This window comes from Syzygium oleosum, unplaced genomic scaffold, assembly GCF_021117445.2.
Source record: "Syzygium oleosum isolate NSW1041296 unplaced genomic scaffold, Sole_v2.1 Sole_v2.03, whole genome shotgun sequence".
Classification (NCBI taxonomy): Eukaryota; Viridiplantae; Streptophyta; class Magnoliopsida; order Myrtales; family Myrtaceae; genus Syzygium; species Syzygium oleosum.
In genome coordinates this window covers 16,424,412-16,437,592 of record NW_026607487.1, presented here as the reverse complement: position 1 = coordinate 16,437,592, position 13,181 = coordinate 16,424,412, and the positions used below count along the sequence as shown (strand labels likewise).

The 13,181-nt window shown below is 44.0% G+C and overlaps 4 protein-coding genes across 4 annotated transcripts; 2 read left to right on the top strand and 2 right to left on the bottom strand.

The window, feature by feature from the left end:
- The first annotated feature begins 928 nt into the window (after positions 1-928).
- Positions 929-1,702, top strand: LOC130137544 (nodulin-related protein 1-like). Its single transcript, XM_056309103.1, has one exon. It carries the CDS (start codon positions 1,037-1,039, stop codon positions 1,583-1,585), a length of 549 nt encoding a protein of 182 aa, XP_056165078.1. The 5' UTR covers positions 929-1,036; the 3' UTR covers positions 1,586-1,702.
- A 2,046-nt stretch (positions 1,703-3,748) lies between these two features.
- Positions 3,749-6,343, top strand: LOC115671974 (uncharacterized). The gene is made up of 2 exons (XM_030593704.2): positions 3,749-3,894; positions 4,804-6,343. Exon 2 carries the CDS (start codon positions 4,992-4,994, stop codon positions 5,778-5,780), a length of 789 nt encoding a protein of 262 aa, XP_030449564.1. The 5' UTR covers positions 3,749-3,894; positions 4,804-4,991; the 3' UTR covers positions 5,781-6,343.
- Positions 6,344-6,366: 23 nt separating this feature from the next.
- On the bottom strand, positions 6,367-8,378 carry LOC115671971 (remorin 1.4-like). The gene is made up of 6 exons (XM_030593699.2): positions 8,230-8,378; positions 7,905-8,002; positions 7,451-7,684; positions 6,979-7,345; positions 6,767-6,848; positions 6,367-6,681 (listed from the first exon to the last, which is right to left on the bottom strand). The coding sequence occupies exons 1-6, from the start codon at positions 8,253-8,255 to the stop codon at positions 6,490-6,492; spliced, it is 999 nt and encodes a 332-aa protein (XP_030449559.1). The 5' UTR covers positions 8,256-8,378; the 3' UTR covers positions 6,367-6,489.
- A 702-nt stretch (positions 8,379-9,080) lies between these two features.
- LOC115671836 (heparanase-like protein 2) lies at positions 9,081-13,176 on the bottom strand. The gene is made up of 9 exons (XM_030593490.2): positions 12,946-13,176; positions 12,793-12,829; positions 11,334-11,520; positions 11,089-11,243; positions 10,745-10,978; positions 10,473-10,662; positions 10,204-10,329; positions 9,983-10,082; positions 9,081-9,555 (listed from the first exon to the last, which is right to left on the bottom strand). The coding sequence occupies exons 1-9, from the start codon at positions 13,174-13,176 to the stop codon at positions 9,220-9,222; spliced, it is 1,596 nt and encodes a 531-aa protein (XP_030449350.1). The 3' UTR covers positions 9,081-9,219.
- Between the last annotated feature and the right edge of the window lie 5 nt (positions 13,177-13,181).

Sequence of the window (13,181 nt, the reverse complement as noted above, 5' to 3'; positions counted from 1 at the left end):
TTGGGGAGCATCACCGACAATGGCAACATCTTGGTTCGACATTCTCTTAACCATTTGAAATGCTCCTAGATCTCTTTGAACAAGCTCTCTTCAACTTGCTCTGATATCACTTGTCACGGTCCGATGCTTGAGATCGAGACCGTGCAGTAACTTAGGCTTCCTTTCGTTCGTTGGCTCGACTAAACTAATCCTTTTTCTCAATGATTGATCGCTCACTTGCCCCCTAACTCACCCGAATAATATAGAGAGTAAGTGTTTTGAGAGAGAAGTTTTGAGAGAGAATGACTTGTATTATTCAAGTATTTGATGATATATATATATGAGGAGAAGAGCACCCCTATTTGTACATGAGGCCTATCAATTACTATCATTGATCACCACTTAATCAAATGGTGGAGATGCACTCTCTTCAACTAACGGCTATCCTATTAAATACAAGATCATCATCTCCCCATCAAATACAAGAAATATCTTGAATACATATATACATTTTCAAGAAACCCCGGGCCTGTATCAGTTCAAGACTTATTACGCTCCCTTGGATCATTTCTCAGTACATCGAGCCTCGCAAAACCTCGGGACCATGACACTCGACTCTTCTTTGCCGATGTTCTTACGTGCCGGAGTGGAGGAAGAAGAGACTCGTGCTGCTTCCTTGTCCAATTAAGACAAAAAAAAAAAAAAAAGGAACAAGTAGGAAAGCTATCCAAATCTCGGGCGTTGCTATCAAACACCATGCGTGTGCAGCTCGTGTGGGCTTCATCAATTCCGCTCGCCAACCCCCCTCACGCCCACGGCCCAAAGCGATGAGTCCGTGTCCATCTCGCGGCCGCTCGGCCCTCCGCTTCGTTCGTTTCTTTCTCGCCTCCCCTCTATTTATAGCCCGGTTTCACCGTCTTCTCCGTCACCGTTTCCCCTTCAATCATCAACGCCCCCCTTGGAAGATATCTCTTTCCCCCACTACTCTTCATCCGAAAGTCTTCTTCTTCGTCTTCAATCCTCGCCCCTTCGATCTTCACCCGCACCCACCACCCAAATGGATCCGACCCACCACTCGACCACCTCTCATTCCCACGCCCACCATACGCCCAACACCAGCGACCTCATGGCCAGCGCCAAGCTCGTGGCGGAGGCCGCCAAGTCCACCTTCAGCCACGAGTCCGACAAGATCGACCGGGCCAGGGTCGCCGGGGCCGCCTCCAACCTCCTCGAGGCCGCCTCCCACTACGGTAAGCTCGAGGAGAAGAGCTTCGGCAAGTACGTGGAGAAGGCCGAGGACTACCTCCACCAGTACGGGTCCTCCCACCCCTCCGCCGCCGCCGCCGCCGCCGGCCACCACGCCCCGCACGCTGGAGCCCCTGCTGCCGCCGCGGAGGAAGCCGCCGGCGCCGGCGCCGGCGCGAGGCCCCACCACTCGTCGGCCCATTCCGGGGGCGAGGAGGAGCACTCCGGGAGCGGCGGGTACGGGGATTACATGAAGATGGCACAAGGGTTCCTCGGCTCCGGCGGCGGGAACGAACATTCCGGGAGCGGCGGGGGATACGGGGACTACATGAAGATGGCTCAGGGTTTTCTCAAGAAGTAGTAGCGATCGTCGCTAGCAATTACAGAGATATCCCGTGAATCTTCAGTAGTCTGCGATGTGTCGGGCGCCATCTCTCCCTCTGTTTACGTTGTTTGTACTTGTACTTGTGTTTGTGTTTGTGTTTGTGTTTGTGTTTGTGTTTGTTGTTCACTTGTGAATTGTGATTGTAATCGGCTGAATCGCAATATTACTGATTTTCTGGTCATTTGGAACGTCTGATTCCTGCTTGATTACGTTTTTCCGTCGCGTCGCGGCGATTCATCGATTATGCGAATCGCCGGAAGTGATCAAGAGATCATCCGGGCAGTCGGATCTGGGAGAATTTCTCCCGGTTCCGGCGAGGGACTCGATTCGTTGAATTGGTCAAACAAAGTTGAGTGAATGGTAGCAAATGGATGGGCGATAAAGATAAAGAGAAAAAAAAAGAAATGGAAAAATCAAGAAAAGGGGGATTTTATATCGTGGCCGGAGCGTCACCGCACGATTTGGATGGCCACCAGCGAGAGCGACGGGTCGGTCGTTGCAATAATGTTTGGGAGTTGCAACGTTGCCGACGTTGACCTCCCGATTTTGTACGCGGAGAAATCCCTTGTTTGCTTCGCGACGAGTGGGTTGACCAGGGCAATGGATTTTTAGGTCTACTAGATTTGTGTGGGAAACGTTTTTGGGAGGTGAAGAAAATGGAAGAGAAGGAAAGAGAGAATGGATGGAGGGATTATGATTTCTCTCTTCTTCCTTAGTTCTTTTCCCGAGTGTCATCTCTAATGAAAAATATAGCCCCATGAGCGAAAGTGAAAGCTCCTGTCGTGATGAATCCTGCGATGTATGGGTGATGGGTGTGTGGTGCGGTGAAAGCAGTAAAGTTTTGTGCTTGCTATGAACGCATGAGCAGGTATAGAGTACTGCGTGTTGAGCTATCAAGAGAGTAATAACACCTTAAAAGGCTAGAGCAATACCCTCATTGAAGATGGATCAAACACATTACTTGTATCATAAAGACCTTCATGGCCACGCCCCGGTCGCCCCTCACGGAAATGTGAAAGGCGAAGGTAAAAAATGTCTAAACAATCATAATTACTGTTCATCACTGTAACGCACTGCTCAAGCACCGTTTGACACTGTAATAGTATTGTAGCGGACTGTAACAATAAAAAAAAATATCATCCGAAAGCTTTGCAGTTTGAGTTGCATGTGCTTGCCGGTGAATATTTGGTCGGATGGTTAGTTGAGGTATGTTTTGCGACTAAATTGTGCATTTCAAGCCTTTATAAGATTAAAAAAAATTAGTATAAGATCCATTTTAGAAATTACTTTGAGAAAATGACTTCACTTTAAAATTTCCCCGAGGTTGAAAGTAAGAATTTATTTTTTTGCTGGTATAAATTACACAAATGTTGCTAAGTGGGCTTAGATCAAAAAGAAAAAAGAAAACTTTTGCAAATTGTAATCATCGAAAGAAGACGAGGGCAGTATCGTAAAAGTAGGGGTTGGTGGTGGCCTCGTGGCCTCCGTCCGTCCAGTTCCATAAGCATTCTTAATTTAAAAGGAAAAAATGTCCGAAAAATTAGGAAAAATACCACAAAAAATCCCAAACTATGTCACTTATGACAAATTTATTCTGAACTTTTTTTTTGTGACACGAAAAACTCCAAACTATGCCACTTGTGACACATTTACCTTGAATTTTTTTGTGACACGAAAAGCCCCAAACTATGTCACTTATGATACATTTACCCTGAACTTTTTTTTGTGACACGAAAAACCTCAAACTATGTCACTTAGCGACGCCGGATCGAGAAGTCGAGCTTGGTAGAAGAATATTCTTCAAATCGTTCAAATGGAGTAATTACGAAAGCGCGAGAGGCAAAAGAGTGGCCGAACGAGAAAAAAAAAGGAGAAAATGCCAGGACTCAAATCGATACCGGAGACGAAATTTAAGGTCCGCAACTGCAATTTCGCCTTTCCTCAGGGACCACACTCCGCATCGCCGCGAATTCCGCTAACCCCAAGGGAAGAAACCGGTGCGGCGCGCCTGCGCACGTGCCGGGGGGGCTCATGCGACGTCGTTCTGTCCCCCGGAAGAATGTTACATCATATGTTGTTTTTATATTATTATGTTTTTTTTTTTGGTGGGGGTCATCTTCTCCGTGGGAAGATATCGAGAGACGGGGAGAGAGAGAGAGAGAGAAGGGGCCCCCCCGTTCTTCGATCTCTGCTCCGATCCCCATCCTCCATCGCCTGCAAATCCTGCAAATCGCCGCAATCTTTCTCCTCCCTCTCTCTCTCTGTCTCTCTCTCTCCAATTCGAGGTAATCTTCTTCGGGTTTCGATTCGTGGCGCTTCGTTTTTGCTCGTGGTCGGGCTTTGTTCGACGCAAATTCAAATCGCTTTCCATGCCCCCCCGTGAGCACCGTACGCTCGGGTTTCTCGTGGATGAATTCGGTGGATTTGGTCGTCGTGTGCTGTTATTGTGATGTGCCCTTTTGATGCATCGGAAGCACCGCAGAATCATTGCTGTGTCGGTTTTCTTCATAATGGCGAGCGTGTTTCTGGGCTGCCTCTTCTGGGAAAAGTACTCTCCCTTTTTTTTTCCTTGTTCATTCCGCGATGTAGAAAATAGAAATGGGGGCGATGGGTTTTCGTGATTGCATCTAAAGCTTTATGGGTCTGTTTATGCATAGTTGGTAGCTCTTGCTGATTTTCCAAACGTTGCTCGTCGACGCGCACGTTCCGAAATTTGATCACTGGATGCAGCTCCTCTGTTAGGAGGATAAGAACTATGGTAGGATTAAGAGAGATAGGGTGGCTTGAGAATGCGGTTTGCATTTGATTTGGCGGGCGTCTCTCGAACATCGGTGTGGCTTTGAGAGGTTGCCGCCACCAATAGGAAATGCACGCTTAGCCCTTTTTTTTTTTTTTTGGTTCAATGAAATTAATGGCAGCTTACTAATCGGGATAAGCGTGGAGCAGTGTAACTTTTCTCGATGGCATTGCGGTTGTTCGAGAGAATTAATGATGGTTCAGCTGACATGATCTTGTGATTTCTGGTGGAATATTTACCGTTTCATATGAGCGCGTGAAGATTGAATCACTTGGAGCGCACTCCATTGTTCCCCATTAGTTCCACTGCATTTTTTGTATGGAAACTGTAGTCATCAAAAATAAAATATCATGAGTTGTATGCATAAGGTTAACTGTTTTCCTTGTGTATAATTCAGGTGTGGTTCGGATAAACAAAGTTGTTGCCTCACCAGTGAGTCGGAGAAGGGAGCTAAAAAAAAGAAACTCACAGGCTGTATTCTGCTCGAGATTTCTTCTTTGAGACTTTTTTTAGGTTAGATGGCATGCCATTCGCGATTATAGCCTTTATGACCTTCCCCCTCGAGCAAATTGTTTGATTGTTGCGATGTGGAAATTTACGTCGAATGTCATTTCAAGCTTCGGATTGAAAAAAAGCTCCAGTGAGCCCAGTCGAATATGTCAGGAGTGCTCAGATGATGAGGTTGCTTCGAATGTGAGCAGGGACGAAGGCTTGGAATGCCCGATATGCTGGGAGTCATTCAATATTGTTGAGAATGTGCCACATGTCTTATTGTGTGGCCATACAATCTGCAAGAATTGTGTCCTCGGCCTTCAACCAGCTCTTTTGAATTTTCCGGGACAAAAAATTAAAATACCCTTTCTCATTTCCTGCCCGTGGTGCCACTTGTTGTCGTTAAGGTTGATTCATAGGGGGAACCTAAAGTTCCCTCGCAAGAACTTCTTCCTTCTTTGGATGGTCGAGAGCCTGAATGGGGACCGGACCAAGTTTACTTCCAGTTGCTCTCTTGAGAATCAACCAGTTAGCTCTCCAAAGCGCAATCTAGCTCTTGGAAATCGAGCTGGCAATGGTAGCCTCAGAAGGCAGCCGAGTTCTCGAAATTCCGGGCAATTGTCCCAGATGGAAATGGTCGGTCGCGGTCCCGATGGGCAGCATTCCCCTTTCCCTAAATCTCTGGATATATTCATTGACATTATGTCAAAGTTCCCATTGGTTATCGTGTTTCTCCTGATTCTGTTTTTTGTGCTGCCCGGTTGTGCTGTAATCTTGCTCCTGTATCTTCTGCTCACTATTCTTTTTGCGATACCCTCATTTTTGGTATTGTACTTCGCATACCCTGTTTTGGGATGGCTGGTGAAGGAGATAACTTCGTGAGATTTAGGTTTTCAGTGTTGAAGCCTGGGATCCTGCCCCATTAAGATGTCTCTGCTGTCTGCCCAAGAGGCGATGTAGTTGGCCATCTTCTCTGCAGTTGCCATGCGAATTGATTCAGGTCGTTGCTTCACCTACTTGATTAGCTTTTTATAGAGGGGAAGTTTGAGATGTTTCTTGGAAATGTATCTATTGCATTTGGGAACGCGTTAAAGAGGTTGTCATTCATTTCAATGGCATTGATTGTGCATCAAGCAGCTGGTGGTACAATGTAAGTCTATTCTATGTTGATGCATAGGAGGTACAAGAAGAGTATCCAAAAGGTCCTCCACTTTCTTGGCAGCCATGGTGGAGATATAGATGGGGACAGTACTTGTATGGATGTTTAATTGCATCTCTTCTGCATACTGCCCTTGCTATGCCGCGTTTTTAGCTCTACTATTGCTGGCTTTTCATTATGGGCTAATAATGTGTTTAGGGGAATAGTAATATGTATTTTCTTTACATGCTCTTTTCGCTACTTTTTTTCCCCTTTAATTTAGTCTTGGGTGATGAAACTTGTCGTATGCACTGGTGCCTTAACAGCGAATGACAAGAAGCGGCCATGTAATATCTTTGCAAACTCAAACTGTACAAGGTTATTCTCTTGATCACACCGAGAAACAGATAGGAAGGAATATATTTTACATCCTGCCAGTCAGGGCTGCTGTTTTCAGAAGCAGAAACATGTTTTTGGAAGTTTCCCAGTGGTTCTGAGTATATGTGCTTTATCTTGGGCCTTCGACTCTTCGCTCTTTTGCCTATCCTCTGCCTGTGCTCTCGCCGCGGCCGCAATCTTTTCAATCCTTTCCATCTCGGCCCGAAATGATTGCAACGCTTTGGCTCTTTTTCTCTCCACTTCACTCTGCAGCCATATTACAAAGAACATAGGAAGAGTGAAAAAACCCTTAATTTTATACCTAACTGCGAACTGTTAGCTTTAACCGAACCTCTTTCACGTCCAATTTGCGTCTGGCCTTCTTCTTCTTCTCGGTCTCCCACGAGACTATAGTTGTCTTCAGGTTGTCGTACCTGGGAAAAAGAAACCGTGTTAAGGGGAAATTGGTCGGAACTTTTTGAACGTGATGTTTCAGCCAATGGGCAATTCTTTTTCTCCGAGAGGTGACGAAGATGAAACTGAATCAAGTAATAAAAAGCTGACCTTTCCCTGATCCTAGACATCTCCTGCCTGATCCAGGCATCCGCTTTCGATTCGCCTCCAGGAATTGCCGAACTTTGCCTGGTTTTGAATTCAGGTGGCGGTGGAGCCGGGGGTTTGATGGTGGAAAGCTGTTCGGATGTCGGAGACGACGTCTCGGGTTTCATACTGGTGGCCTTCTTGAACTGTTTATCAGCTGATGATGAGGCCTTCTTGATGGAAGGGGATGGTTTTGGCGGTGCGGGCGCTCCTTCTTTGGCGTCCTCGGTGTCTTCCAAGAGCTTCTCGGCAAAAGTTGGACGTTTTTGCACGGGTTGGGCAGGGCCGGCTATCGGTATTTTTCTATCTAGGCTATCCATTGATTCTGCACCTGTCAATTCAAGAACCCTTTTGTCCCATCAGATGCCACCACATAGAATCATTTATACATGCACTTGTCTTTAATCAGTGCGTAAGATCGCCCCAGATGCCGTACCATTTTCTAGTGGCGTCGATGCGTTTTGCCTTTTGGACTTGGCCTTGGTTAAGGTTCTCTTGGGGCCCGTGCTCGTCGGGCTGCGTTTGGGCGAGGCGGAACCTTCGAGATTGTTGACTGCAAAGGCTGCGGCAGCCACGGCAGCGGCTAGTTCGTCTTCACCGGCGCTGTATCCATCACTCCGGCTCATTTGTTTGGAGAATTGTCTCTGCAACCAACTTTGGCTTCTCTTATCTGCAAGAACTTGATGAAGGCTAATCACCGTGTTTAGATTTTGACAGTGACATGAAAGCGGATTTATTAGATAGATTATTATAGATATGAACATGGTAAAATGACTTTTCTGTGACTTTTAGCAACAAGGTGTTTGCTAAATCTAATCTTAAACCGAAAAATTTGCGTTCCAATGGCAGCGCCAAGCGAATGGCATATTAGTAAACCAAGTTAGAATTACCTCCTTTGAAAGATTGAGTCTTTTGGGCTGGCATCTTTCTGTCCCTAAGAGTGCTGCTTCCTTCTGCCTTTTCTTGTCCTACACCAGAGAATTTTAACCTAGCAGAGAATTGCTACAATCTTGTTAATACGTGATCTATGACGACATAATTTGATTTTCTGAGGTCCGACATTGAAAGATTAATCGTAGTCTGCAATATGTATAGCTGATTCAAGAGCATGGCACTCGACCGAAACTAGCCACTACATGATCATAGAGAGAGAGAGAGAGAGAGAGAGAGAGAGAGAGAAGAAGAAGAAGAAGAAGAAGAAGAGATCGAGATTACCTCGCCTGCTTAAGCAACTGCTCCATGGAGTTGGCGATGCGAATTGAGCAAGAATTTGGAATTCATGGTGGGTGCTATATGAAGGACAACCACTTGAGAACTTTAAGGTTTGTTTAACTTGATGATGTCTGTGATAGGTAGGAGTGTTGCAAGCAAAGTTCAATATGCTTTGCATGCAAAGCCTGGTTCGGATCTTCTCGGCAGCCAACATAAGGCCAAGCAAAGTATTCTTTCTCTGCATGCCACTGCTGCATTTTTGACTTACTTTCTGCTGAAGGAACAGAATGCTTTCTCTAACTTTTGTGCCCTTTTCGTTGTACTCTCTTTTGCAAAACGAAGCACCCTAAAGCCTTAACGCCATCCAAGATATTGCATAGTTTTTAGTTTTTGAAAAAGGTAAGCTTTTTCGGTATGTCACAGGAACTTATGGCAGAAGAACAATGAAACCTTTTTAGGTTTTTCTAAAAGGTGATGTGATTTGTTAATGCAATTAACTTAAAACTCCTTTCAAGTTTTGCTTGGACCACTAGCCTAAAAATTGAAAAAAACAGAAAAGGTACAGAAAATGGGGACCTCCATTTGGGCTTATACTAAGTTAAACCAGGAATTTCACCTGAATAATATATATCCGAATACGGGATGATTTGCAAGTTTTTAAGATTTACTTACATCATACTGAGAAACTCACCAACGTGATAGTGAAAGTTACAGACACCAAATTAGTAAAAACTACAGTGACCGATCAAAATTTACCATTTTCTGCCACGGAATTGTAGGATCCTCCTTGAACTTTTAATCAAAAGCCGGACACATTCAAGTCCTACTGTAATACTACATTATAGATTCAAACCAAAGGTATGTATACGGCTTTCATGAAAACATCTAAATAAATTCAAATTGCAGATTTGCTGCAAGATACTAAGATCCTTGATATTTCCCTACTAAAAGAAGGGCAAAACAGAAATGCGTGAATCTCCGAAACCTAACAACTTAAGCTGAATTACAAGCAGGAGCGTTGAAGCCTTGCAGCCTTGCAAAGACAATTGAATCGGCTGCCACATGGATCGGTTGCGATGCATCCACAGTGGTCGGGTTAAGTTCGGGAATGTCAGATGAGCCGGTTAGCTTCAGCGGGGTCCCATTGAGAAGCAACACATCACTTTGAATATTACCATCTTTTGGCGTCAAGTGGTACTCCTCTCTTTGGGCATGACCACCTGAAGATATCTTCTTCTGGTGACTAGGACTCGAGTTTGGATCATCGACTATGGACACATCAAAGGAGGTCGAGTTCGACATGTTGATCAGCACCACAGTCACCCCAGGCTGCAAATACAGAATTCATGATGCAGAAATTATAAGCAAATACATCTGCAATAATGTGACAATGCAGAATGTTTCTCTACAATTTGCATTAGTCTCCCCAGTCGTTTCATGGGACACCTTGGGGTGCAACCCCCTTCAATTAATTCGGATCGAATCAGAGTATCCAAAGAGAATGAGTAAAGCTTTTAGGATTAATTGACTCAACTAATCGGCAGTGAAAAAAATTAAAGTACAGGAAAGCACCGGGGTAAACACTTTTCGTTGGGACACAGTACAAGTTTTTTGCTAAAGAAAGTGTGCATAAATTGGTCCAAGAGACGGTCACAGGAGAGTGCATCACAATTTTCACATTGGTTCAACTATATTTATCATGAGATATCAGATAGTAATAGTATGATACTATAAAATGTGACGAGGAACTCAATACCGTGTTCCTTGAACAATGAGCATATGCACGCAAGTACGGAGAGCCGCTGTGAGTGGTCGAAAGAACCTCCTTTCCCATGAGGCGATGCCACAGAAGCGCTCTGTCCAGGGAGAAAAAACAGATGAAAAGAAGAATAAATCTGTGGAATATGTATAACACTCGTAGAGATCTTCTATTTTGATTGCTAGCTCAACAAATGAAAAGTAGCAAGAGAGACCGACCCATAGAAATCCGGGTTGGGAATGAACGTCGTGGTATTGAGAAGAGCATAGTTCCCTCCAATCAAGGCTTGTCTGCAGAATACCTTGTGGTTGAATTTAGATGTCATCCCCAGTTGGTCCAAGTACCTAAATTTCGTATACCTTTTGAGTTCATATCCTCCTTTTTGCTTATATAGTTGAATGTATGAGTATGAAAATCTACTTTTGGAGCGTCAATTCATGCCAGAAGCCCTTATGAAAAAATAAAGAAAAAAAAAACACGTTCATACCAGAAGCCATTGGCAAAGGTATTTGATACATCTTTGCCTCCACTGTTGTAAGCCCCTCCGGCTTCTCCGACCCACGGCGCGGTCCAAGGCCCGAATTGCTTGACCGTGTCTGAGACGTCTTTGTATGTCTTATCAATCTGGTCCAGGTAAGATGGATCTTGGACCTTGTCGATTAGCGTCGGGTCCACACCTGCACCATTTAATTTAAACAAAAGATATTCAGAAATCTCGGTTCTGTTCATGTTCAGCATCTGAACTTGCAAAGTTGTTACCTGCACCGAGATTGTAAGTGTGGTGGGTTACTCCATCGACAACGCCCGGTCCAGTGGCCTTAAGAAAGGTCTCGAACCATTTCCTGTCGTAGAACCCGGCGGGACCCAGAACCTTGGGCCGGGACCCCTCGTCGGGGTACAATTTCATCAGGAATTTCTTCATCTTAATAACGTCTTCCGCGTACTGTTCCGCCGTGAGTTTCCCAGAGACCCCAGATCCACACAGCTCATTTCCTGAGAAGGCACATAATCGAGTCATGACAGGATCCAACCATGCAAGCTTCACAGGACCGAAATTTACGTGAATATGGACATCAGTGACATATATATATATGGCCTCTCACCTAATTCATACGAATCGATCTTGTAACCTTTGTGGTGCGTGTACCGCATCAGATGGCGGGCATTGCCGTTTTTCCACTTCCCGACAAAGAGGCTGTCGGATTGCTTGGACCTCGTCCTCCCATTGAGGGCATTCAAGCCAAATGTTACCAGAGCACTGCAATTTCACAACAAGAGCAAAGTACTTACATTTTACTATTTGCTGCCTATTGGGACTAGTATTTGTCTAAGGGGGCAATAGCAATACCCTGTTTGGTTGAACAAGTAATTAAGCTGGTCCCATCTCTGCGTGCCGAGGCAACCCTCGCTGAATCCAAACATGCCGCCGTCCTTCTTCTCGAACTCGGGGCATTTCTTGTTGTACGAATGCGTATGCTCGTATACGACCTGGTCTTGCAATGAGCCTCCGACTCGTATTCTCAGAGGGTTAAATGCTGCAATTCGCAATGACAATGAAACCTTACGGTCACAAGATGTACAACAATGAAGTTCACTCTATAGTTTGGACTTGGACCAGAGATCAGCCTAAGCTATGGGATGATAACTTGTAGCAAAACATGTTACCCAGATCTTCACGGAGTTCAGAACGTCTTCAGCAGTAGCCAAATTCCATGTATGCCTCTTAACAACAATATACTTTTCAACTATCAAATTTCATGCCACTCGATACATCTAGAGTGGTTGCGCTTGCACTGTTTGTGACAATTTACACATGATAAGTAGATTATACATCGATATTGATACACAAAATGGATTTATGCTGGTTGCTTGGTTATTAGGCATTATTTGATGTCATATTATGCTTATCCTCATATGAAAATAGAGAGAAAAGGATTAATCACTTTGCTTGAAATCAACATCTCAACCCCTTCAAATTCTTATGGGGTTGCATCCTTCTTTACATGCATTGCTCATCGAACTTGAAAAAGATTTGTGCACAACTTAACTATTAAAGACTACGTAGCCCAATAAACCAAGAAAATCTCGCTTTGCTCGTAATTTTTCAGCGACTTTGATATTTCAACTCGATTGTTTAGCTCGCTAAATGTGATTAGCCATGTATTGCTATCATAGTTTCCATTCCAACATTCTTTCACTGCAGATAGGATGAACAGAATAACCATCGTATATAAATAAAGGTATATGTGTTCTTAACCAGCCATCAAGTTTACTATTACTATTGAACAGTGAAAAGTAAAAATAAGAAAAGAAATTAGGAATTATTTTCATAAAAATCCATGTTCTCTTACGAAAGCCAATATGAATTGGTACGAAGGTTATAAACTTAATATAGTTGAAACAATTAGGTCATTCCTTAATTCCATCTCGGTTCTAAAATTGAATTTAGATCTTTTCAATCTTTATAGAAATCGAAGTCCATTTTTTTTCCAAACTAGATCAAATCTGCATAAGTTTATTTCTTTATTCTTTTAATTTCCTTCATGCTATTCTTTTTTTTAATAGTTCAATATAAGGATAATCCAATGAGCAATCGGATAAGCTAACTCGAATAAAATAATATGGGACTGTCAGCAACTACAAATCAAAATTGTCGAGAATCGAATCGTCGAATTATCTGACCGAATAATAATAATGAAAGCCGTGTATCCTAAGTTAGGGACAAATCTACAGCTTCAACACTAAAACCAGATAAACATAATAAAAAACTCGAACAAATAAACTAATGAGAATGAAATTAAGTTTACCTTTAATAGCATTGGAGAGGATCTTGTTGTCTAAATCCTGTCACCACATTCACAAAACACCCACAAAACAAAACATGTTTACTTTTCGATATACCATATTCCCAAAAAGAAAAACAAAGAAATAAAAGTAACTAAATGAAAAATTAAGAATACCAGGTTGAGAATGCCGGCCGATCCCCACGGACATTGGCCATAGTCGCACTTGTCAGAGGGCCACCAGTCCAGGGTTGCGCATATGAAGCTGTCGTCCGTCACGGCAATGGCGGCCTCTCCTTTCACCGCCACCTTCACATCATCTGCTGCTGAAGACGACGACGGCGAGAACAGCGAGGAGAGGAGTAGGAGAAGAAGAGAAACCAAGCCTAGCCCCACCTTGGACTCCATTGTCG

Bases quoted from the DNA above. Each gene is read 5' to 3' on its own strand.
- LOC130137544 (XM_056309103.1), top strand. From the start codon at position 1,037: ATGGATCCGACCCACCACTCGACCACCTCTCATTCCCACGCCCACCAT.
- LOC115671974 (XM_030593704.2), top strand. From the start codon at position 4,992: ATGTGGAAATTTACGTCGAATGTCATTTCAAGCTTCGGATTGAAAAAA.
- LOC115671971 (XM_030593699.2), bottom strand. From the start codon at position 8,255: ATGGAGCAGTTGCTTAAGCAGGCGAG. The intron at 7,685-7,904 runs GTAATTCTAACT...AAGTTCTTGCAG, and splicing joins GACTCAATCTTTCAAAGGAG to ATAAGAGAAGCCAAAGTTGG. The intron at 6,682-6,766 runs GTTCGGTTAAAG...ATATGGCTGCAG, and splicing joins GCAAATTGGACGTGAAAGAG to AGTGAAGTGGAGAGAAAAAG.
- LOC115671836 (XM_030593490.2), bottom strand. From the start codon at position 13,176: ATGGAGTCCAAGGTGGGGCTAGGCTTGGTTTCTCTTCTTCTCCTACTC. The intron at 12,830-12,945 runs GTATTCTTAATT...ATGTGGTGACAG, and splicing joins CGGCCGGCATTCTCAACCTG to GATTTAGACAACAAGATCCT. The intron at 10,663-10,744 runs GTAACAACTTTG...TAAATGGTGCAG, and splicing joins CACTTACAATCTCGGTGCAG to GTGTGGACCCGACGCTAATC.